Here is a 26,656-nt window from a genome sequence, read left to right on the forward strand (position 1 = left end):
TGACGGAGTCTAGCCCCCAAAAGACTTTGCACATTTCATTCTACAATTGTTGCACATTCATTGTTAATAAATGATTGTTCATTCTTAATTAAGTCTCTCCTGATTGAAATTTTTTTTGAAGAGAATACTTTACATGCACACTTGCAGGTTGTCTTCCAACTTTTGCACAAAAAAGAAGGAAATACTTGTGGTGATGGAAAGATGAGGAAGTGAAGTAGGTGGGCTTTAAGCTCTGCATACAGCCAGATCTCTTCACTTGTTGCTCAGTTCATAAGATGGCGCCCATCGTGCTTCTCTTCTCTTTTTCTCTGCTGCATTTATGTGCTACACAAGGTAAGAACTTTATTTAGTGTACGTGTCCTGTTGTTGAAGTGTCTTTGGTACATGTATCTGTACTTCTGCACGGCTTTAATGATAGTTAGATCTGATGGTTTCTCATTAATGTTACTATGAGCATGATACAAGGCCTTCATCCTTTAAACTGAGACATGATGTGATTGTTTTTGTTAAATGCTGCTCAGTGTAACTAATAACCAAAGTGGGTAACTAGAGCCTGTGATCACTCAGTAAACTGGAGTTATAAACACTTTCTACAGATTTTAGACTGAGTATCTTTATATAAGTTATTTGTTGTGTTACTCGAGTAGATAAACTGTTCTCTTATTCTGGTATGAAAAACTTGTCATGGAAAGTATATAAGGAACTAACTGTGTAATATCTGAGGGTCAGGGTGTGTCCTGTCCAACCATCAAGATCATTTTCATTTCACTTTCTTGCATGCTTCTCTTTGTCCTCACATTAAAAACATCACACACATCGCTGAGGCTTTATCAAACCGTCAGTGAACTACAGTTTACAGTCACTGAAAAGTATTAAGCTTAGAAAATAATCTTGAGGACAATAGTGTGTGTGTGTGTGTGTGTGTGTGTGTGTGTGTGTGTGTGTGTGTGTGTGTGTGTGTGTGTGTGTGAGAGACATGAAGTGAGATACTGTGCATGTGTGATTTTCAACAACAGACGGTGAACCAGTCAGTAGGAAGTAACCAGACAGCAAACTTCCATCTTTTTTCTTTCTCAGCTCCTGTTTGACAGTCTCACTTCTTTTGGCCTTTTTGCTCTGTCTTCGTTCTCAGACTGGAGACATCAAACAATTATATTGTGTGTATAATTACATACAATATATATTTTAATATGGTGCTACTGTCATGGTTTGGTTTTGTCTCTGTGTTTCTTCTAGTTTTAGTTTTCATTCTGTCCTTAGTGTTACTTGTTTCCTAGTGTTGATTGTTTCCCTTGTGTGCTTTAATGTTTCATAGTCTTGTGTTTACTTTAGTCTTGAGTGTGTCTCTCTGTGTCCTCCTATGTTGCCTGTTAGTTTATTTCCTGTCTTGTGTTTTAAGTGTAGTCTTTAGTGTTTCCTGTTTTATTTTGTTGATCTGGTTTTGGTGGTGTCAGTGTTGGGTTTTACTTTGTACTTGTCCTCAGTGTTCTGGTCTTGTGTTCTTTGTTCCTTGTGTTTCCCGCCTTTCTGATTGCCCTGATGTTCCTCACCTGTCTCGTTAGTCTCACCTGTGTCTGATTACCCCTTGTCTATTTAGTCTCTGTGTTTGCCTGAGTTTCTTGTCGGTTCATTGTCATTGTCAGTGTCTTTCGTATGTCGTGTTGCTGTTGGTTGTGTCTTGTGAAAGTGCCCTGAATCTTGGATTTGGATGTTCTTCGTTTTTGGATTTAGTTTTCTCCTTGTAAGATTTTGTTTTTTCTTTTGTTAATAAATGTTGTTATTCTGCACTTGGGTCCACCTCTCCCTGTTTCCTGCCTGCTACATCGTGACAGCTACTGTGCTCAAATGTTTTTGTCTCTTTATTTGAAGAAGGACAGTGTACATGAATCAGACAGAGTAAATGTGCAGAGTTCGCTGAAAGACTAATTTCCATCTGCAGTCCATTTCCAAATATTCTGTGGCATCAAGTTTATCTAGCACCTTTCAGACACCAGGCAAGTCAAAGTGCTTTACACAGGCACAAACATTTCAACATGTCCCAAGATAATAATAAAACAATAACAAAATCTAAGAAGGCAATACAAGTTGAGGTAAAAACAGAATAAATAAGATTTAGATACAGATAAGACTGATAGATTAATTGATCAAAAGAAAACAGTAAAAATGTATTGTGAATGGACATGTATCTGTGAGTAAAACAATGCAAAGCAGTTTTAATAATCGACAAGGTGGTTTACTCAAATGCCACAAGTGGCATTGAATCAAATATAACCCATTCACATGTCTCATTAGATTAAAACAATACAGATATATATAACACAATGTGGATATTAAAGTGTGCAGTGTTAGGAGTCAGTGTCAAAGCTGATGTGACCAACCACCGCTGTGTCATCTGCAAATTTCATGATGATGTTTGAACTGCTCTCGGCCACATAGTTGTGCCTTTATAAGGTGAAGACTGGGGGGCAGGACACCCTGTGGTGCTCCAGTGTTGAGGGTTTAAGGGCTGAAGGTGTGTCTGCACACTCAGACCACCTGGGATCTGTTTAACAGGAAGTCCAGGATCCAAGTGCACAGGGAGGTGTTTAGCCCGATATGTCCACCATCTTGGAGTGGAGGTTTGCAGAGATACAGTGTTGAAAGCTGAGCTAAAGATTTGTGGAAACAATCTTTAATCTTGCCGTTCGAGTTGTTTTGGTTTCATGCTGGGGCTCAACAGGGACATCTACTGGATCAAAAAGGCACATATTCTTCCTTTAACACAATGAAAACAACTCTATTACTGTAGCATGTAGCTATTAATCATTATAAGCAGTAGCCTAAATACAGTATACATCCAAATCATGAACCATGAATGGGGCGGCAGAAGTAGCTCACTTAGGTAGTATAGTTTTCTGTTTACTGGCTGAATTTCTCTCAAGTAAGGCACTGAACCCCAAACAGCGAACACACACTCCCTTTGTATCAGTCCCACTCTGACGTCTCCTCATTAATACACATTAAAAGGTGCTGTTTGTGCATGTTTTTATTTGTCAAGAACTTTAAAATAAAAGTTTTTAAATGATAAACTGTTAACTGATTGACTTTTTCTTTTTTTTTTAAACCAAACACGTTTTGTATTTCTCTTCTTTCAGCAGGGACTCCTGTGTTTGTGCAGACAGGAAAAGATTTACGTCTGGATGTGAAGAAACCTGTTGATCTGAAGACGGGAGAGGATTTGACATGGAGATTCAATAACAGTATTAATGTTGTGAAACTAACTCATGGCCTGAAGCCAGCATTTTTTAACAATTATGAATCTAGAGCAGAATTTTCTGCAGAAGATCACTCTCTACTGTTAAAGAATGTAACAAAGACGGACAGTGGAGATTACAAAGCTCTTGTTTCTGGTAGCAAAGTCACCACTGTAGCTGAATACAGCGTCACAGTTCTGGGTAAGTTTCTGAACATTGAAAATGTTGACACAAAGTCGTTCCCTGTTTAACGAAAGTCCTCACACTTGGCTCAGTCATCTGTAACCATAGCAACCAGTTCAGCCCGACAAGGGACATCCAAAAGATTGTACCGTAAATTCCGTACTATTGAGCGCACCTGGATATAAGCCGCACCGGCTAAAAATAAGTAAATAAATGTATTTGTACATATATAAGCCGCACTTGATTATAAGCCGCAGGTGTCCACGCTATAACAAGAGCTATTTACACAGACGTAGGCTACCGGTAACATCCGCAAATACTGTAGCGTCCGTACGGACGTTAAAGGAGCGTTCAAATATTAATAACTTTCAATAACCCGATCACTGTCGGCCGTGACCACGCCGTTTACAGCAGAGAGCAACACACGTAACTTGCCGTAACAATCCAACTCTCTCCCCCAGCGTTCTCTCATACAGCCACTCAACACGTTCTCGCTGGTGCATTCACTGACTCTCCACATAATCGGAATTATGAACACATTATCAACTACTGACTTTACAACATGAACCGTTACAATACGAAGCCTAGCCGACGGTGTCTGTAACACGGCTGATGAAAAAGATGACCGTAATATATTTCACAAGAAAAAGTCCATCCATTCACTGCCTCAGAATGACTTCATTACTCACTTCCTCAGTCTCTGTTGTCGCTGTCAGTGTCATCTTAACGTGCAGCAGCTCTGTTAGCTTCTTTGACAGCCAGGTCGATCGCCTTTAACTTGAAAGCTGCATCATATGTATTTCTCCGTGTGTTTTCCATCATGAGGGTGCGTGCATGAAGCGCAAAATGACTGATATTAAGATCCGACGTGACGAAGTCAAATGTTTTTGCGGCAGAAGCTCATTGTCCCCCATAAAAAATCCATGCATTAGCCGCACCGGAGTAGAAGCCGCAGTGCTCCAAGTGTGAGAAAAAAGTAGCGGCTTATAGTCCGGAATTTACGGTATATCTTTGTAGAAAGCCTGAAGGTAAGAGTTAAAAACAACAATCTGATGCTCCTGAACAGTCTGGATTGTAGCTTAATTAAAAACCAACAGATACTTCTTTGTTGATGGAACAATCACATAAATCTTCTCCATGGTGTTTCTGTTGTATTGGTAGGAAATAATTATGTTTATAAATTCTGATGAGATCATTGCAGCAGAAACATTACCATGATTCAAGACTAATCAGTGCTGAACATTAACATACCATACAAAGACACAAACAGTCACCATGATCATCATTCTTCTAAGTGTGGCCTTAGTGTGTCTTATTTCAGTCATTCATTGTTTCCTGTCTGTTTGTGATAAAACCCTGTAACCTAAAATAATGCTTCACAAACAGAGAGAACATCAGGGAATGTCAAACGTTCTTTTCTTTTCAGTTCATGAATAAATCTCATACCCAACAAAATAACTTTATTTATAATACTTGGACATTACATTTTTAAATTCAACAATAATTATTATTTGAAGGTCATCCAAAAAATCCCCACATGTGATCAAAACCAGAAAAGATGCAGCAAATCTTCAGTTTCAGATTTACTGAAGCGACAGTTTGATCCTTTTCTAAACGTCATATTAAGAGCATTGTTCCTGTTGGCAAGATTTTGTGCATCAAATCTATAAAAGAATTATAAGTTAAGCTAAACAACTCTCTACAGGGTAAAGGGGATTTAAAATATCCCCTACCAGTATGTTTTTTTTAAATTGACTGGTATATCATTTCAATAATAATAATAATAATAATAATGTTTAATAAATTATTACAAATAATTTACAAAACATTTAACATGAATAAATATTTCCAGTAAAATGAATTCTGTCATTTATAAAGATAATGTTCTTTTCATCAAAGTGTCCCAGGAGATTTGACTAATTCATATGTTAGAGTTGAACCAAATCAGTTGAGACAAAACAGTTTTAATGTTCCAGCAAAAATGATTGCTGAGATTATTTAACAAATAAATAGCAATAAATGTTTGAAAGTTGAAAACTTTCAATGAAATTTATTTTATTAGATTCAGATTCAGAAGTTTTATTAATCCCTGAAAGTCAATTCAGTCACACAGCCTGTTGAGTCGTAATAAATGAAGTCCAGACAAAGTCCAGAGTTACATTCAGTAACAACAGCTAACAAACAGGTCACCAAATGAGACGCCAGATAAAATAATCTATAAAAAATGTGTTTAATGTCTCAGGTGATCCTTTAAACCAGGTGGGGACTATCTTACCATGTAGGTTTAAACTGTGACTTTAAGGCACCATCCATGATGTGTTGATTAGACTGAATCATATTTAACTACAGATCAGGTCTGTCACAGTGTGGTGCTATAACACACTCTCAGGTATGCTGCAAGATTTCATCCAAGCATGAGTTTCTAATCTGGATTTTGTTTTTTTGTTTTTTTTTTACAGAACAAGAACAACAAAACAAGGTTACAGCAACTGTTGTACCCATCGTCTGTTTGATTGCTGTTCTGGCTGTGATCGGAGGATTATTTTATGGTCACAGGAGAAAACAAAGTAAGTGATATTTAAATGTGAAATCTGAAAATGTGAAAGTTTCCAACTCAGTGAATTCACTCTTTTGATAAGTACATTATTCTCCCCTGTGTTGTTTTTATTTTCATTAATATTATACATTATCCTTCATGATTGAAACCTCTTATCAAGGTAATCTAACAAAGACAGCGCAGCAGTAACAGAAGCCACACCTTAGTGTTAGTATATTTAATATACATATAATTTACAATGTTAACAAAATAAATCACATGTAAAAAATGTTGTTTGAAATATTTGAGGATGGCATTTCAAAACTGTTTATCATTTACCAACTCGAGTGATAAGGCTCCATTATAAAAGAATCAGCTCCAGTAATGTTAATGTAGTTTCCTTTTTCTTTTTCTTTTTTTTAATGACTGATCTGCAGATAAAGCAGAGAAAGTGGAAAACACAGTCTATGAAGATGCTCAGGTAAGGAGGAAGAGTTTCTTTCAAACAAATGAAATGAAAAAATTATTGATTGAGAATGATGTGAGAGACAGGACGAAGACAAACGTTTTCAAATTCCTCACTAGCTCATATTTTATTAGTTATGCCTTCACACATGGAGCCCTGCGTTAGTTCAGGAGGAATACAGTAGACCTGCCAACAAGCGGCCATCAGCTGATCTGAGAACCGCCCGATGCCATCCAATCATGATCAAACTCTGACAACAAGGCGGTCTATTTAAACCATTCTGCCTCTCACTCCTCTTCATCACATCCACTCTGCTGTGAAATTCTCCTTCCAACACCCCCAACCTCAATCAGCGCTGTCCTTTTTATTTGTCAAAAATGGACAAATGTTGTAGCAGTAGCTTTCTATGTGATAAATTCTACTCTCTCTATTTTCTAACACGTTGATATGAAGGATTTTTTGTCTGTTAAGGAGTTCATGGGAAACAACGCTGAGCCAGAGAGCAAGTATGCAACAGTCGAAAAACCTGCAAAGACCTGAAACTATTCAATATGAAGCCTTCAACACACTGCACACAGGAATCAGCAGTTTAGTTTGGTAGCAGTGAAGGACTTCTGACTGCGACTTCTTTTTCTCTGCGCTGGTCGTGGACTCGCTACTTGAGTCATGCAATGAAGTTAAAAGACCCAACTGCAGTCAGATTATTGATTTTATAATGATGGATTATTTTATTCCAATCCTTAAGTCTTGACTTGAATGATAAACAGAAACAAGAACTGTTTTGTTGCCGACATTCGAGCCTCTCACCTGCAACATCATAAATTATATATTTATAGAGATCATTTATGTGACATGCTATATGGAGAAACCATTTGCTGTAAATAATCACAGAATAGAAAGAATTGGATGAAGATAAATATTTTTTTATGGTAAATTTAAAATGTGACATTTTTCTATTTTGCTCATCGTTTTATTGCTGATATCTGTTTGTAAATATTTGATCCTTTTTATAATGCAGCAGAGGCTTCACTGAGGGTCCAATATGATGTTTGGACAAATACTGTAAAATATGTATCAAATAACTATCATTAATAATGTTTTAAATAGGACCAAAGACTTTACAAATGTTCCATATTTGTTGGTGTTTTTTGTTGTTTTGTTTTTTAAACCTCCTCTAAAACATTTCACCATCAACTCAGGTCAATGAATTATTCACACAATCCGATGATTATTGGGTGTAAACTTTTTAATTTAAGAAATGATGACATTCTGTGATGGATGAACTGTGTGTAAAGAAACAATGCGTTTGTTTTTTTAAATAGTTTATTGATAAAAAAGGTATTTGATACATGTCTCTGAAGCTTTACAAAAGTGCTGAGTCACTTCTTCTTCATAAACTATAAAAGCCAAAGCTGAATTTTACAGGTATGTTCAGTCTCTTCATTATTTACATCCATGTTTGCTGATGTCCTTCCTCTGCCTCCTCAAACTACATCTCTCTGTGTTTTACTGCCACCAACAGTCCATCAGTGGAAAAGCATGAAACCTGTGATATAAGTAAGCAGCCTTTATACCGCCGTGCCTCCTGCAGACTCACATAAACACAGCTTCAACAAAACAAAGTCACACATTTTCAGTCAGAAAAGAAAAAGAAAACAAGCAGCTCCTTTGTGCTACGAGTGGTCAAACTGTCCACAGAGGATTGTTGGTGGAGAGCTGGTTGTTTATTTTTTCTTCTTCATCTTCTCCACGACGTGAACACTGATGACGGCACACACCATGATGAACAGACCGGTCGACACCACGTATATCTTCAGTGTGTAATAGGTACCAACCCCAAATCTCTCTGGACCTACTAAACACAAAACACATTGATTCATTAGAAAAGTTCTTCAACAGGAACGTGATACAAAACAACAGCAAGTCAGCTGTTCATCTGTTTACATATTGACAACATTCAGCTTTGCATTAAAGTGTTGCAAACAACCTTATGAAGAGCGTATTGTAAAACAACATGACAGTTTGTAATGATGAGTGTTGGTCTCGTTTTAATGACATTCAAGAGCCAATCTGTATTCAATATTTAATTATTCACTATAATTTATTATCAAGAAAACTAGGAAGTTCTTGATATGGAAAATTTTATGTTGTACGAAGGTCTCATAGAATCTGTCATATAAAATGTATCTGAAATGTCTTAGAATACTACATGCACAGCATATTGGGTGTTTTGTTTTCCATCATTTCTCTCCCTTTATTCTGTTTCTCGCACTCTGTACATGTGGGAAGAGTCACCCAGACTCTTACTCACTGGACTTCAGCTCCTTCTCAGCCTTGGGAGATGGTAAATAGTCATGTCGTCTCTATTCTCACACTAGGGGATAGATTGTGCCCTGCCAGGTGGGCAGTAGCTCTGTGTAGTGTGATGGAAATGTATAAGTTTTCATGTTTGCCTTTTCTCTGGGCCTCTTTCTCTTCTCACGGTGTGAGAGAGGGGTCTTCGAACGCTGATTTTGCCTTCGAATAAATATTCATTGAGACCAGATCGATCTTGGGATTCTTTTTTGAATAGATCTTCTCACTCTTTATTTTCACTCTTTGGTAATGGGAAAAAATTCCACAACATTCTAAAACAACTTTAAACTGCATTGGTGACAAGAAAATAAGGAAGTTCTTCATGTATGCATCTCTATGATAACCAAACCAAACCACATCAACAATCATTATATGAGGTGATTTTTAGTGCCGTCTCTGCTGAGGGAGGGTTGGACTCACACCAGCGATTTACATGCAAACGGGAAGCTCCTTTGACATTTCACCAGCCACAGTTTCACAAAACATGAGTCAACAATAAGGAGAAAGGAGGACAGCTTTTATTTTGTTAAAAGCTTCAGGACAGGATTTGTCCCCACAGGACGCAAAAATCAACACAATCCTTCCAAAAGTTCTTCATTTTTGCATCAACTGATTGATTTAATTCTAAACTGAATTTTCATGAAATACATTTCTCGACTTGTTTGTTTCTCTCTCAAGCAGCATATCGTGGCTTATATTTTGCAGGTGGAAAAACTAAAATCAATATTGGAGATGATTTAGAAAAATAGAGAGAGGTTAGCACATGGCAACCTTTGTGCACGTGGACTTTAGGGAGGAGGAGTTGGGGGAGACCGCTTTCTAATAATGTGAATTTAGACCGCAGTACCTGTTTTAAACACTAGGTGTCAGAGTTACATGTTGCTCCTTTCAAGTGAGGAGAATAAATGTCAGTGATCATTTCAATGTTTTAAAAAAAACTGCACAGTCATGCCTAATAACAGCCATAGCTAAGCATGGCAACAATTTTTTTTCTGGAACATTCACTGATGTGTGTTTATATAAAACTATTGATCTGTTCAGGCTAAAGTCCTCACTGTGCATTCATGTCAGATTGTTGTTTTTAACTCTTACCGTCAGGCCTTGTACAAAAATCTTGAATCTTTTGGATGTCCCTTGTCGAGCTGACCTGGTTGCTATGGTTACAGATGACTGAGCCGTTCTCCAGGTAGACGTTCAGAGAAGCACCAGGTGTGATGATCTCTGCTCGCTCTCCTCCCTCATGAGAGCAGGTTTGTGTGTCACATGTGAACGTGCTGCTGATGAGAGAGTCCTCAGTGCTGCAGATCACTGTGACGTTAGTGGAGTCTGAGCTGCAGGGTTTCACTGTCAGCTTCACTCCAGACACTGGATCTGCAAGAAGCAAAGCAAGTGTGAGGACTTTTGTTAAACAGGGAACGACTTTGTGTCAACATTTTCAATGTTCAGAAACTTACCCAGAACTGTGACGCTGTATTCAGCTACAGTGGTGTCTCTGATACCAGAAACATGAGCTCTGTAATCTCCACTGTCCGTCTTTGTTACCTTCTTTATCAGTAGAGAGTGATCTTCTGCAGACAATTCTGCTCTAGATCTATAGTCTTCTGAAATGGCTGTTTCAATTTCTAAAATTAATTTCATAATATTAATAGTGCCATTGACACTCCATGTTAAAACATTTAACCTCTTCAGATTAACAGGTTTCTTCACATCCAGACGTAAATCTTTTCCTGTCTGCACAAACACAGGAGTCCCTGCAGAAAGAAGAGAAATACAAATCATGTGTTTGGTTTAACAAAATAAAAATAAAAAAGAGAATCAATATTTCCATGTTAACAGTGTTTAAATTGTGTATTTATCTTTTACAGTTATTGACATGTACAGAAAAGGATAAAGGATCACCTGACTGATGGAAAAGAAAACACAAACCTAAAACAGCAATGAAAGTTGAATTGACATAAATACATGTGTATTGTATATTTTATCATTATATCCTATAACACAATAGATTTTTTAAAAATGTTACTTGTATTGATTAATTAAAGTCTTAACTCAGAACAAAACTCAGAACAAAAACAAAACAAACCCACAAATGAATCATAAATTTAAAAAAACAGACATTTCTAGTCACATGTTTGAAAGGAGCGGGAAGAATACTTGTATCATTACTTTGTTAGATATGTTTCTTTGCATTTATCCCTCAAACACTTTATATTTTCATTGATATAAAACTCTGCTTAAAAAGTTTTTCATAACTTCTTGTCTTTTCTCGTCTCGTCTTTACACCTGTGCGTAACAACTACAAGCTAAATACATAACTGTCTCGTCTTGTTTTGGATATCTTCTCTTGTGCTCGAGGTAAATACACTTTTTTTTTTGCTTTGGTTTCTTAGAACCAGGTTTCCTTTTTAAAACACTGAAGCTTAGTCAGTGTGCTTTTAGAGTGAAACTGTTTAAAGTGTCAAACTGTTTTATAAATATACAAACACACTGAAACATTTACTGTGATAAACTTTCTCCACTTTGTCATTCTGCAGGCTAATTCAGAGTCAGTTTGTTAATATGTCATCATTTACCTGAGGTCACTTTATGATCACCTGTGAGACACTGCAGAGTCTGCAGCTACATCTTTTTATAATATACATTACACTGTCTGAATGACTGTTGCAGTGTTTTGTGCCAGAGGAAATATTGGATTCATAAAACACGATTATACTAAAACTAAAAGCATTTTTTTATTAACTAGTTTCCCCCTGATCTGTCTGTAGTTACAGGATATGGTCACATTATTTACATGTTGTGTGATTGCACATAGTAATCATTATAATTATCATTATTATTATCATAATATGATGTTCTTCTCCTACCTTGTGCCTGGATGGCAGCCAGCAGACCCAGAATCATGAAGATGAACATTATGGAGCCTCTCTGTTGTCCTGGATGTTACTATGTGTGTGTTCTGTTTCTCTGTAACAAGCACAGCAGAGTCCGAGCGAGCCTTGTCGATGTGTTACTTCCTCTGTCAAACCACAAACAATGAAAGTCTCTTAACATCATGAGGAAGTTCTCTCTCACCTCCAGTTCAATTCTCAAGATGTGTAGAGTTTGTTACTGTTGGTCCTTAGGTCAAAATGAAGGAATGAATATAATCAAGTAGACTTTAACATGGCTGATCAAATCCTGTCAGACTCTTTAAGAGGTTTGAACAAATATCAGTGTTATGGATCATACTGTCTATAGAATTATAATGTAGATTGTTTCTGAGAAATGTTGATGTTGAGGCCGAGAGGAAGATGAACCTCTCACTCGACAGTCAGTGTTTCTGTGTTTCTGTCAATAACTGTTGATAACACAACTTGTCCTTTTTCATTGTAAACAAAGGACATTATTATTAGAGACGGGCGGATGAAGCTTCATCAAGTTTCATCGTCAGGATGAACAGTGACACGTTCTGACAGAATGAAAATAAAGCAGTCACTTAAATACAGGACCAAAGCACTGGTACATCACCTCACTGTTTCAATCTGATAAATCAGCAATTAAAGTCACTGATAAATCAGTCATTTGGGAACAACAGAAATGTGCTTATGAACATGGGCACAATGATAGTGGCAGTGATTTGTGTTACTCAGATTATGTTTGTTATATGTAAGAATTTCTCCTCGGTGGTGGGCTTCAGTCGTCTCCTTTTTTGGTTGACTATTTTTCCAGCCTTGGAGAAAATCCTCTCACATTGCACGGATGATGGTCTTGGTCTTGGGCTCTTATTCTAACTATTGACAGCAATTCTGTTTTTGGATTCTGAATGTGCTGCATTTGCAGAGTGCACTGTGTTCTGCACATACATGAGCAGAAACCTTTAAGTGCAAGGGAGGAAGATGTCTAAATGTGATGCTCATAAACCAGAGGAGCCTCATGCTCTCCTTGTTACAAAGGTTTAGAAAACAGATCATTTTACAAGCAAGTGTTTCATGATGTTGCCACACGACACTTTTTGAATGGATAATTGTTCTGTGTGTGCGTCTGTGTATATGACATCTCATCACACTTCATCTCATCGGTAACATTTGACCTCAGTTGGAATCATGTGATTAACACTTTGCACCTTGTCTTAGCTGAAGAGGAAGGACTTTTTACTCCCTTCCTTCTGCTGCTGAAGTCGCTGCTTCAGTCTGGTTTAGATACACTGACATAGGTTCAGAGAGAGTTCAAAGACCTGCTTTTTCTTTTCAACAATCACCAATACAGGATGTTAAGATTTTTCTTGAACTATCTGAGCATTCAATAAATGTTCTGAAAATCTTATTTGAGTTGGACGTGTATTGTGTTGTGTTGTCTTCTCTCAAAGCTGAAATTTCATTTACTAAATTGTAGGGTTTGATTCAAACGCAGAGAGCCACACACCATTTGTTCCTCCTTTCAGTCTTTCCATGTTGACCCCTGATGCGCAGAGAAAGTAAAGTGTGGTGGAATTTCTTTCATGACTTAATTAAATGTGTAATGTTAATTCACTGTTCTTGATGCCTCTAAATGGTCTGAAGCAACCAGACCAACAGATTTAAGGTAAACTATTTCCATGATGTGGAAAAAGTAACTATAGTTCTGTTAAAAGTCTGATTCAGGCACATAGAGTCAGCCTCTGTTTTACAAAGATCGTCAGAGTTTACTGACTTTGCATGCACAGACACTTGCAGGTTGTCTTCCAACTTTTGCACAAAAAAGAAGGAAATGCTTTTTTTAAAATTTACAAACCACGTTAAATGTTGTTGTCAAGTACTATAAGTGCTCTCCTCATCTCTTTCTGTAAGTTTCTTGTTTGTTGTGATGGAAAGATGAGGAAGTGAAGTAGGTGGGCTTTAAGCTCTGCATACAGCCAGATTTCTTCACTTGTTGCTCAGTTCATAAGATGGGGCCCATCGTGCTTCTCTTCTCTTTTTCTCTGCTGCATTTATGTGCTACACAAGGTAAGAACTTTATTTAGTGTACGTGTCCTGTTGTTGAAGTGTCTTTGGTACATATATCTGTACTTCTGCAAGGCTTTAATGATAGTTAGATCTGATGGTTTTTCATTAATGTTACTATGAGCATGATACAAGGCCTTCATACTTTAAACTGAGACATGATGTGATTGTTTTTGTCAGCAGCTTGTCAGTGTAACTAAACCCAAAGTGGGTAACTAGAGCCTGTGATCACTCAGTAAACTGGAGTTATAAACACTATTATTAGTCTTTCTACAGATTTTAGACTGAGTATCTTTATATAAGTTATTTGTTGTGTTACTCGAGTAGATAAACTGTTCTCTTATTCTGGTATGAAAAACTTGTCATGGAAAGTATATAAGGAACTAACTGTGTAATATCTGAGGGTCAGGGTGTGTCCTGTCCAACCATCAAGATCATTTTCATTTCATTTTCTTGCATGCTTCTCTTTGTCCTCACATTAAAAACATCACACACATCGCTGAGGCTTTATCAAACCGTCAGTGAACCACAGTTTACAGTCACTGAAAAGTATTAAGCTGAGAAAATAGTCTTGAGAACAATGGAAAGTGTGTGTGTGTGTGTGTGTGTGTGTGTGTGTGTGTGTGTGTGTGTGAGTGAGAGAGACATGAAGTGAGAGACTGTGCATGTGTGCTCAATTACGTGCTCATAGTTTACACGTTTGGCTTGTGGGCGTTTTGCGGGTGATATTTGCGTGACTGACGACAGGTGCAGACCTTGTGGAGGCGGTAGTATGTCTGTCTGGCTTTTGCGCGTTCTACTGCTTTAATTCACAGAGAGTTTGGACGGAAAGCTGGACGACTGCAGGCGCAAAATAGATATTAATTAGAGACAAATGAACGTCCTGCATATAAATGTGAATATAACAAAAGGAAAAAGTGGCTCATAAGAAAACCTCTGCATTAAACATGGTCCTCTGTGGCACTGGTGGTGCGCAGTGTGTGTGCCACTTGTGCCATCGTTGCGCACCAGAAGCTGGTCAGCGCTGTGACTGATCGGACATAAATCCCATGGCAACAGGTACTGAAGTTGAGGGTACAAGCATGGTGAGCCCCCCGTTCAAGCGTCCCACAGCGCAGCAGCAGGGGAGGGGGCTGTAGTGAAGAGACGAGCGCGCTCTGGAGAAGCGCTCCGGAGCGCAACAGAGACGCTTAACCCGAGAAAATGAAATGCCCAGTTTAAAATGTAATGTTGGCGAGAAGAGGAAAATAGGACGACATAAAGTCAATGTTGAAATTCTTTAGAATGCAGACGCTGTGAATGTTCAGTTACAGTTAAATCATGGCGTTTCTTTTAAACTATTATTGAAGCAAGATACAATATAAATGCATACCATTTATTTTTCCTCACTGCACGCCGTTAGTAAATCAGTTCGCACATTTTTTTGCTGGTGGTATCAAGTTTGCACACATTTTAAAACACGCAAACCTTTAGTAAATCTGGCCCAATGTATATTATAATATGGTGCTACTGTGCTCAAATGTTTCTGTCTCTTTATTTGAAGAAGGACAGTGTACATGAATCAGACAGAGTAAATGTGCAGAGTTCGCTGAAAGGCTAATTTCCATCTGCAGTCCATTTCCAAATATTCTGTGGCATCAAGTTTATTTAGCACCTTTCAGACACCAGGCAAGTCAAAGTGCTTTACACAGGCACAAACATTTCAACATGTCACAAGATAATAATAAAACAATAACAAAATCTAAGAAGACAATACAAGTTGAGGTAAAAACAGAATAAATAAGATTTAGATACAGATAAGACTGATAGATTAAATGATCAAAAGAAAACAGTAAAAATGTATTGTGAATGGACAAATATCTGTGAGCAAAACAATGCAAAGCAGTTTTAATAAGCGACGAGGTGGTTTACTGAAATGCCACAAGTGGCATTGAATCAAATATAACCCATTCACATGTCTCATTAGATGAAATTTACGGACCTAATTGAATACAAGATGGCTCAAATGATGTTTAAAACCTCACAAAAGTCGCTGCCTGAAAGTATACAAAATATGTTCTTCAAATGAGAAGTCAAGTACAACCTGAGAGGTCAAAAGAGTTTTGATAAACAGTTCTCTAGAACGACCTTGAAAAGCATGTGTGCCACGAGACGTGGTGTAGAACTGTGGAATAATCTAGATGAAAACATCAGACTTTGCAAAAACTTGCCACACAAAGAGTTTATATTTCTCAAATATGAACAAAACGAGCAAAACATGAATCATGAGTCGATGCTGCTAGAATCGATGGTAACAGTTTGGAATCTCTCTTCTACTTTACCAATTTGTACGTTCAAAACGATGAAATAGGTGCTATTATGGACCGATCAAAGGTCTAAGAAAATACTTGGCAAACGTTTTGTATTTTTGTTTTCATTTTCTATTATTTGAACAATCTTAAGATAAAATAGGTGTTATTAAGGACCTATCAAAGGATTAATTGATGGTAAATAATGTTGTATTCCTCTCTTCTTTATAATTTAAATGATCACAAGTTAATTGTCACAAACTCTTAACATGTTTGATAAGTCAGGGGTCACATAAATTCTGGGAACTTCACCCTACTCCTTTTGAGAACATTTTCTCCCTGTTTCTTTTATTTCCTGTGAGTAAATCTGTTCTCTGTTATTTTGTCTGCTGCTCAAATGAACTAATAAAATAAATAAACAAATAATAGATAATAGACAATACAGATATATATAACACAATGTGGATATTAAAGTGTGCAGTGTTAGGAGTCAGTGTCAAAGCTGATGTGACCAACCACCGCTGTGTCATCTCCAAATTTCATGATGATGTTTGAACTGCTCTCGGCTACATAGTTGTGCCTTTATAGGGTGAAGACTGGGGGGGGCGAGGACACAAACCTGTGGTGCTCCAGTGCTCAAGGGGGACATCTACTGGATCAAAAAGGCACATATTCTTCCTTTAACACAATGAAAACAACTCTATTACTATAGCATGTAGCTATTAATCATTATAAGCAGTAGCCTAAATACAGTATACATCCAAATCATGAATCATGAATGGGGCGGCAGAAGTAGCTCACTTAGGTAGTATAGTGCTACAACCTGGTACAATGCATCTCTCCTTTCTAAGGTTAATGTATATTGTACGCTGCCCCTGTTCAAATAAATAAATAAATGAAAATGAAATGAAATAGAATTTTTTCTGTTTACTGGCTGAATTTCTCTCAAGTAAGGCACTGAAACCCAAACAGCGATCACACACTCCCTTTGTATCAGTCCCACTCTGACGTCTCTTCATTAATACACGTCCATAGGTGCTGTTTGTGTATATTTTTATTTGTCAAGAACTTTAAAATAAAAGTTTTCAAATGATAAACTGTTAACTGATTGAATATATATATTTTTTTTTTAAACCAAACACATGTTTTGTATTTCTCTTCTTTCTGCAGGGACTCCTGTGTTTGTGCAGACAGGAAAAGATTTACGTCTGGATGTAAAGAAACCTGTTAATCTGAAGAAGGGAGATGATTTGAAATGGAGATTCAATAACAGTATTAGTGTTGTGAAACTAACTCATGGCCTGAAGCCAGCATTTTTTAACAATTATGAATCTAGAGCAGAATTGTCTGCAGAAGATCACTCTCTACTGTTAAAGAAGGTAACAAAGACGGACAGTGGAGATTACAGAGCTCTTGTTTCTGGTGTCAGAGACACCACTGTAGCTGAATACAGCGTCACAGTTCTGGGTAAGTTTCTGAACATTGAAAATGTCAAAGTCATTCCATGTTTAACAAAAGTCCTCACACTGGCTTTGCTTCTTGCAGATCCAGTGTCTGGAGTGAAGCTGACAGTGAAATCCTGCAGCTCAGACTCCACTAACGTCACAGTGATCTGCAGCACTGAGGACTCTCTCATCAGCAGCACGTTCACATGTGACAACCAAACCTGCTCTCATGAGGGAGGAGAGCGAGCAGAGATCATCACACCTGGTGCTTCTCTGGACGTCTACCTGGAGAACAGCTCAGTCATCTGTAACCATAGCAACCAAGTCAGCTCGACAAGGGACATCCAAAAGATTCAAGATTTTTGTACAAGGCCTGACGGTAAGAGTTAAAAACAACAATCTGATGCTCCTGAACAGTCTGGATTGTAGCTTAATTAAACACCAACAGATATTTCTTTTTTGATGAAACAGTCACATAAATTTTCTCCACGGTGTTTCTGCTGTATTAGTAGGAAATAATTTGGTCTATAAATTCTGATGAGATAATTGCAGCAGAAACATTACCATGATTCAAGACTAATCAGTGCTGAACATTAACATACCATACAAAGACACAAGAAGTCACCATGATCATCATTGTTCTAAGTGTGGCCTTAGTGTGTCTTATTTCAGTCATTCATTGTTTCCTGTCTGTTTGTGATAAAACCCTGTAACCTAAAATAATGCTTCACAAACAGAGAGAACATCAGGGAATGTCAAACGTTCTTTTCCTTTCAGTTCATAAATAAATCTCATACCCAACAAAATAACTTTATTTATAATACTTGGACATTACATTTTGAAATTCACCAATAATTATTATTTGAAGGTCATCCAAAAAATCCCCACATGTGATCAAAACCAGAGAAGATGCAGCAAATCTTCAGTTTCAGATTTACTGAAGCGACAATTTGGATCCTTTTCTAAACGTCATATTAAGAGCATTTTTCTTATGGGCAAGATTTTGTGCAGGAAAGTAAAATGAAGTAGTATCTATAACAGATTTATAAGTTAAACTAAACACCTCTCTACAGGGGAAACAGGTTTCAAATATCCCCTAATATCTTTGAAATGTTTCTGGTTTATCATTTCAATAATTTTCCCTTCAAGAAAAACATACATGAAATCATTTCTCTTTTTTTCTTTAGATAATTTTTTACGAGGAGTCCACAGACTTCTTTCCCCCAAAGTCAAAAGAATCACAGAAACTAACAGATGGTATCTAAATACTGAACAAATTATTACAAATAATTCACAAACCTTTGTTTTTTAAATCTCTATCCATCTCTATACTCTTTAAATGTTTAAAAACAGATGAAACAGATTTTTATTAGATTCAGATTCAGAAGTTTTATTAATCCCTGAAGGTCAATTCAGTCACACAGCCTGTAGAGTCGTAATAAATGAAGTCCAGACAAAGTCACAGAGTTACATTCAGTAACAACAGCTAACAAACAGGTCACCAAATGAGACGCCAGATAAAATAATCCATAAAAAATGTGTTTTAGGTGGTGACTATCTTACCATGTAAATTTAAACTGTGACTTTAAGGCACCATCCATGAGGGGTTGATTAGACTGAATCATATTTAACTACAGATCAGGTCTGTCACAGTGTGGTGCTATAACACACTCTCAGGTATGCTGCAAGATTTCATCCAAGTATGAGTTTCTAATCTGGCTTTTGTTTTTTTTCCTTTTTTTTACAGAGCAAGAACAACAAAAAAAGGTTACAGCAACTGTTGTACCCATCGTCTGTTTGATTGCTGTTCTGGCTGTGATCGGAGGATTATTTTATTGTTACAGGTGAAAACAAAGTAAGTGATATTTAAATGTGAAATCTGAAAATGTGAAAGTTTCCAACTCAGTGAATTCACTCTTTTGATAAGTACATTATTCTCCCCTGTGTTGTTTTTATTTTCATTAATGTTGTAAATTATCAGAACATCCTTCATGATTGAAACCTCTTATCAATGTAATCTAACAAAGACAGCGCAGCAGTAACAGAAGCCAAACCTTAGTGTTAGTATATTTAATATACATATAATTTACAATGTTAACAAAATAAATCACATGTAAAACATGTTATTTGAAATATTTGAGGATGGCATTTCAAAACCAACTCGAGTGATAAGGCTCCATTATAAAAGAATCAGCTCCAGTAATGTTAATGTAGTTTCCATATTTTTTTTAATGACTGATCTGCAGATAAAGCAGAGAAAGTGGAAAACACAGTCTATGAAGATTTTCAGGTAAGGAGGAAGAGTTTCTTTCAAACAAATGAAATGAAAAAATTATTGATTGAGAATGATGTGAGAGACAGGACGAAGACAAACGTTTTCAAATTCCTCATCAGCTCATATTTCATTAGTTATGCCTTCACACATGGAGCCCTGCATTAGTTCAGGAGGAATACAGTAGACCTGCCAACAAGCGGCCATCAGCTGATCTGAGAACCGCCCGATGCCATCCAATCATGATCAAACTCTGACAACAAGGCGGTCTATTTAAACCTTTCTGCCTCTCACTCCTCTTCATCACATCCACTCTGCTGTGAAATTCTCCTTCCAACACCCCCAACCTCAATCAGCGCTGTCCTTTTTATTTGTTTAAAAAAATGGACAAATGTTGTAGCAGTAGCTTTCTATGTGATAAATTCTACTCTCTCTATTTTCTAACTTGCTTTTCAAGAAGTCTGAGCTGAAGGAACACTTTTTATCTTCTCACTTGATATGAAGGATTTTATGTCTGTTAAGGAGTTCATGGGCTGATATTGATTTTAATGCTAATACATTATAATAGCCCAATTAGAAATCACAAAGCATATCAAACAGCAAGATAACCTTCTTCTTCTGTTGTGTGTTAAAGGAGATAGACCTACCTCAGACGCAGAGACCATCAAATGATGCCTCAGCTGTTCCTCCAGCCTCCATCTACTCCTTGTTAAAGGCTCCCATCGGCTCTGAAGCATCCACTCAGCCCAGAAACAACGCTGAGCCAGAGAGCATGTATGCAACGGTGGAAAAACCTGCAAAGACCTGAAACTATTCAATATGAAGCCTTCAACACACTGCACACAGGAATCAGCAGTTTAGTTTGGTAGCAGTGAAGGACTTCTGACTGCGACTTGTTTTTCTCTGCGCTGGTCGTGGACTCGCTACTTGAATCATGCAATGAAGTTAAAAGACCCAACAGCAGTCAGATTATTGATTTTATAATGAAGAATTATTTTATTCCAATCCTTAAGTCTTGACTTAAATGATAAATAGAAACAAGAACTGTTTTGTTGCCGACATTCGAGCCTCACACCTGAACATCATAAATTATATATTTATAGAGATCATTAATGTGACATGCTATATGGAGAAACCTTTGCTGCAAATAATCACATAGAATAGAAAGGATTGGATGAAGATAAATATTTTTTTATGGTAAATTTAAAATGTGACATTTTTCTATTTTGCTCATCGTTTCATTGCTGATATCTGTTTGCAAATATTTGATCCTTTTTATAATGCAGCAGAGGCTTCACTGAGGGTCCAATATGATGTTTGGACAAATACTGTAAAATATGTATCAAATAACTATCATTAATAATGTTGTAAATAGGACCAAAGACTTTACAAATGTTGCATATTTGTTGGTGTTTTTTATTGTTTTGTTTTTTAAACCTCCTCTAAAACATTTCACCATCAACTCAGGGCAATGAATTATTTACACAATCCAATGATTATTGGGTGTAAACTTTTTAATTTAAGAAATGATGACATTCTGTGATGGATGAACTGTGTGTAAAGAAACAATGCGTTTGTTTTTTTAAATAGTTTATTGATAATAAAGGAATTTGATATATGTCTCTGAAGCTTTACAAAAGTGCTGAGTCACTTCTTTCTTAATAAACTATAAAAGCCAAAGCTGAATTTTACAGGTATGTTCAGTCTCTTCATTATTTACGTCCATGTTTGCTGATGTCCTTCCTCTGCCTCCTCAAACTACATCTCTCTGTGTTTTACTGCCACCAACAGTCCATCAGTGGAAAAGCATGAAATCTGTGATATAAGTGTGCAGCCTTTATACCGCCGTGCCTCCTGCAGACTCACATAAACACAGCTTCAACAAAACAAAGTCACACATTTTCAGTCAGAAAAGAAAAAGAAAGGAAGCAGCTCCTTTGTGCTACGAGTGGTCAAACTGTCCACAGAGGATTGTTGGTGGAGAGCTGGTTGTTTATTTTTTCTTCTTCATCTTCTCCACGACGTGAACACTGATGACGGCACACACCATGATGAACAGACCGGTCGACACCACGTATATCTTCAGTGTGTAATAGGTAACAACCCCACATCTCTCTGGACCTAAAAAAATAATCATTGTGTCACTAGAAAAGTAATGCAACCGATCTTCAACAGGAATGTGATACAACAACCTGACGGCAAGTCAGATGTTTTTTTTTTTGTTTTGTTCCTTTTTGCATATTGACAGCATTGAGGTTTGCATTACAGTGTTACAAGTTTGAAATAACCTGAGTGTTGGTCTTGTTTTAATGACATTCAAGAGCCTGCATTTAATTATTCATTATAATTTAATATTTAGACAAGTTCTATAACAACTTTAAACTGCATTGGTGGAAAAAAAAGGAAGTTCTTCTTGTATGTGTCTCTATGACAACCAAACCAAACCAAACCAAACCAAAACCACATCAACAATGACTATATGAGGTTTAGTCATTTTTAGTGGCTGTCTCTGCCAAGGAAGGGTTGGACTCGCACCAGTGACTTACAAGCAAACAGGAAGGTCCTTTGACATTTAACCTGCCACAGTTTAACAGAATAGGAGTCAGCAATGAGGAGAGAGGAGATCTTATTTTGTTTCAAACGTTAGGACCGGAATAGACGCATCGCTTTGTCTTTGGAGGATGCAGAAACAAAAACAAATGTGAAAGTTCAACTGACTGATTTAATCAGAACTTTCATTGAATTTTTATTATATAAATTATTTTATTCTTTGTTTTTCTCTTATGCAGCAGAACAAGATTGTTTGTGGTGTATATTTTTTCTGCACAACAAACAGCTACATGTGCCCACTTGGCAGTCTTTTTTTAAGTCTCCTGAAAATAAAGGGAAAGTTGAATAAGGAAGTTGGTTTGCTGGTGTTACATCACCCGAACAACACTTAACGTCTCGACCCCTCATTACAGTTCTTACCTGGTCCTCACCAACAGTCATAGAGAAGCCATGGCAAATTTATAAAGCAAATGATTTTTTTTTCTGGAATATTGAATGATTTTTCTTTATAAAAATAACTTTGACTGAGATAAATCCGCTATAATCTGAAATTATTTAACTTGTTATTATGCAGACTAAAATCCTCACTGTGCATTCATGTCAGATTGTTGTTTTTAACTCTTACCTTCAGGCTTTCTACACAGATCTTCAATCTTTTGGATGTCCCTTGTCGAGCTGACCTGGTTGCTATGGTTACAGATGACTGAGCCGTTCTCCAGGTAGACGTCCAGAGAAGCACCAGGTGTGATGATCTCTGCTCGCTCTCCTCCCTCATGAGAGCAGGTTTGTGTGTCACATGTGAACGTGCTGTTGATGAGAGAGTCCTCAGTGCTGCAGATCACTGTGACGTTAGTGGAGTCTGAGCTGCAGGATTTCACTGTCAGCTTCACTCCAGACACTGGATCTGCAAGAAGCAAAGCAAGTGTGAGGACTTTTGTTAAACAGGGAACGACTTTGTATCACCAAGTCCAGAAACTTACCCAGAACTGTGACACTGTATTCAGCTACAGTCCAGATACGGTCACCAGAAACATGTGCTCTGTAATCTCCACTGTCCCTCTTTTCTACATTCTTTAAAAGTAGAGAGTGATCTTCTGCAGAAAAGTCTGCTCTAGATTTATAATTTGGAAAGATGTATGGTTTAACACTACCATAAGCTAGTTTCACAACATTAATAGTGCCATTGACTTTCCATGTAATATCTTCTCCATCCTGCAGAAAAATAGGTTTCTTCACATCCAGACGTAAATCTTTTCCTGTCTGCACAAACACAGGAGTCCCTGCAGAAAGAAGAGAAATACAAATCATGTACTGTATATGGCTAAAAAAATTATTCAGAAGAAAGAAAGTTAACAGTGTATCAATTGTATACTTGTATATTAAAGTTATTGAGAAACACCCAGAAAATGATCACCTGACTGAAGGGTAAAAAAGACAAACCTAAAACAGGAATGAAAGTTTTTTCTTTTTATTTATTTAAGATTCAAAATTCAAAGTGTTTATTGTTATGTGCACAGTACAATGTACAAGGAAATTCTTACTTTGCCGTCGACAATGAATGTCAACAATAAAAATAGAGTAAAAAGTAATTAAAAAAACTAATGATAACAATATATACAAATATACAATATCATATTTATCCTTTAACACTTTATACTTTAATTGATTGGTTGTGGTTGCAAGAGCCATGATTGTTTACCCCAGGCCACCAGAGGTCAAGCTGGGGTGCCACCCTATGTGGGCTGAGGGTGGCTACAGGTGTTTTTAAGATGCTGTGATGTATATGTAAGGAGGGTGGTGTACTGTATATACTGTATGTACATGCTAATTCCTGCTAATATTCTAGCGCTACAGCCTGTGTTACCATCTCAGTTAAAGTGCTATTTCTTCTCGGTGAAGAGTAAAAGAGTATTTCAGAGTATTATGATGAAAAGAGTACAAGTGTCAGTTTTGAATGTGTTATCATTTCTGTGAGAATACTGTGGGAGTATACTGTTGTTACATTCAAGAGCATAATTCACAGAAGTAAAACCTATATAATAGGTTCATACAATAACAAAAACAGAGAGCAAAGTGTTTTCACGGCTTTTGAGTTCATGCATTACTCAACTGTGTACTATGTTAATGAAGTAGATTGGCATTTAAAAAGTACAATGTAGCCACAGCTAGTTTTACTTACCTGTGTTAATGTGTTTTGAGTAATTAACTATGGCATTTTGACTAGGTAATCGGTGAAATAAGGATTGTGTATGGTACAGTGGGTGACATGTCAATGCATTTTGTTCAGCAGGATAATCTTCACAGATGAACACCACTTTTAAGAAGTTGAAGTTGGGGATGCTACGATTATAAGAATTCACGCAAATTCAACCAATCACTGTGAATTCTGTGTGACTTTGCAATCTTGTCCAATCACCGCCAGATTTATGCAAATTAAAACAATTAAATTAGTTTTTCCCGCGAGTTTCACCAATCAGAGCAGTCCCCCGGGAAAACATCAAGCCAGAGCCATATAGAGATGCAATATGACGCTTTTTGCATTACATGAAGAAAACTTTCAAGCAAAGAAAAACACATTTTTTCTTGTCTCAGGGCAAAATGAGGGCTGGATTCACAACTATTCAACACTACTACCATGTTTCTAATGATACACAGCTTCATGCAAATGGGTGAAGTATCTTTAACTTTTTACTTACTTTTTTAACTCACAAAAAAATGCACAATGGGAGTCTTTTCTAACGTGGTTTATCTCGTCTAACAAAACATCAACATCTCTTAAGCTTGTGTTAACCACAGACCTTATTTCGGGCGTCTAACCACAAACTTAGTCAAAATACCCATTCATTTTTAGAGTTAGGAACCCATGGCGCTAAAATGCTAACTCGTTTCCGGGTTTTACGACTCCTTCCTGAGCCAGTCTATTGTTGATGTGTAAATCACTTAGATTATACTTAGCACGGTTACACACACAAAACTGAGCAAATCATGTATCACATATGAAGTTCATATTTACAAGTGATCATAAGATAAACATGAGGTCCCTTTATGTTGATCAGTAAATTAGAAGCTGCAGAGAAGTATTTTTAAGTAGCCTGAAAAATAGCTATGTGTTTTTATAATATACATTACATTGTTTGCATGACTGTTGCAGTGCTATTTTTGCCAACCATCAAACGTCAAAAACCAAATCTAAGTTGTTGCCGTAAAGTATAATTAAAATAAAATTGCAATCTTTTTCCTTTCGAAAAGACTTGTTCCTGTTCTCAGAATCAGGTATAAAGGTATAACATTAAACTCAAAAAATAAACACAAAATAAACATAAATAAGCACAGATTAAATAACATTACAGTGCAATGATGAGTAGTGCACAAGATGCTGAAGTAAAAAGTGAGATTCTTTAAATACTATCAACTAGTGCTATGTATAAATTGGTTAAAGTATTGTTGAAAATAATGAAGTACTGAATTATTGACAAGTCTGTTTATTTTGTTTAAATGAATAGTTTCCCCCTGATCTGTCTGTAGTTATTATTTATCACATTATTTACCTGTTGTGTTATTTATCTTTTCTTCCATGCACAAATAAATTGTAATAGCTATAATTATTATCATTATATAATTATTATATTGATGTTCTTCTCCTACCTTGTGCCTGGATGGCAGCCAGCAGACCCAGAATCATAAAGATGAACATTATAGAGCCTCTCTGTTGACCTGGACGTTACAACGTGTGTTCAATTTCACTGTTAACACAGCACAGAGTCAGAGCGAGCCTTGTCGATGTGTAACTTCCTTTGTCAAACCCACAAACACTGACAGTGAGTTTGAGGATGTGATTTTTTTTTTTTTTTAAGCTCCATCTGGGGTTGGTATCTAATACAGGCTGAAGATATACGTGGTGTGGACGTGGCCAACTGGCTCTTTGCATGCGGCTCTTTGCCCGGTCTCATGCAGCTCCTCAGTTCATATCGAATTTTGTGTGCTCTTTTTTTTGTGTTTAACATTGCCCGTGTCCGTCAGTAATTCACCTATACACTGTGCACGCTGTGGTCCGTCAGTTCCCCACACTTCGCTGTACTTAGCTACTCTAGGTAGTCATTGTGTTCACATAGTGAGCGCTGAGGTTTGTGTCCGGAGTGTGCCCCTGCACCCTGCTCTGTTTCAAATACACTATGAGTCTATTTTTGACAGACTACGCTGCAGATACGCATCAGGCTATGGGACAGAATATGACAACCGGGACAGGAAGTCAGACAAGGAAATGTACAGAATCCGGTCAATTTTAAAAATGGTGGTTGGCCACCCCTGGTTTAGGAAGTCTGTATAGGGTGAGGGGTGTTTGTGTCTGTTTTGAGGGGGTGGGGGGGAGG

The 26,656-nt window shown here is 37.1% G+C and overlaps 2 protein-coding genes across 2 annotated transcripts; one reads left to right on the forward strand and one right to left on the reverse strand.

Annotated features, from left to right (window-relative positions):
- Positions 1 to 239: 239 nt before the first annotated feature.
- Positions 240 to 20,532, forward strand: LOC306826901 (uncharacterized protein). Its single transcript, XM_079348456.1, has 5 exons — positions 240 to 333; positions 3,135 to 3,434; positions 17,190 to 17,486; positions 17,565 to 17,843; positions 20,371 to 20,532. The coding sequence occupies exons 1-5, from the start codon at positions 276 to 278 to the stop codon at positions 20,406 to 20,408; spliced, it is 972 nt and encodes a 323-aa protein (XP_079204582.1). The 5' UTR covers positions 240 to 275; the 3' UTR covers positions 20,409 to 20,532.
- LOC306826898 (T-lymphocyte surface antigen Ly-9-like) lies at positions 6,483 to 26,500 on the reverse strand. The gene is made up of 6 exons (XM_079348452.1): positions 25,932 to 26,500; positions 23,267 to 23,566; positions 22,912 to 23,190; positions 10,228 to 10,524; positions 9,866 to 10,144; positions 6,483 to 8,270 (listed from the first exon to the last, which is right to left on the reverse strand). Exons 1-6 carry the CDS (start codon positions 25,978 to 25,980, stop codon positions 8,143 to 8,145), a joined length of 1,332 nt encoding a protein of 443 aa, XP_079204578.1. The 5' UTR covers positions 25,981 to 26,500; the 3' UTR covers positions 6,483 to 8,142.
- Between the last annotated feature and the right edge of the window lie 156 nt (positions 26,501 to 26,656).

Source organism: Symphodus melops (genome assembly GCF_947650265.1).
Source record: "Symphodus melops genome assembly, chromosome: 7".
NCBI classification, from domain to species: domain Eukaryota; kingdom Metazoa; phylum Chordata; class Actinopteri; order Labriformes; family Labridae; genus Symphodus; species Symphodus melops.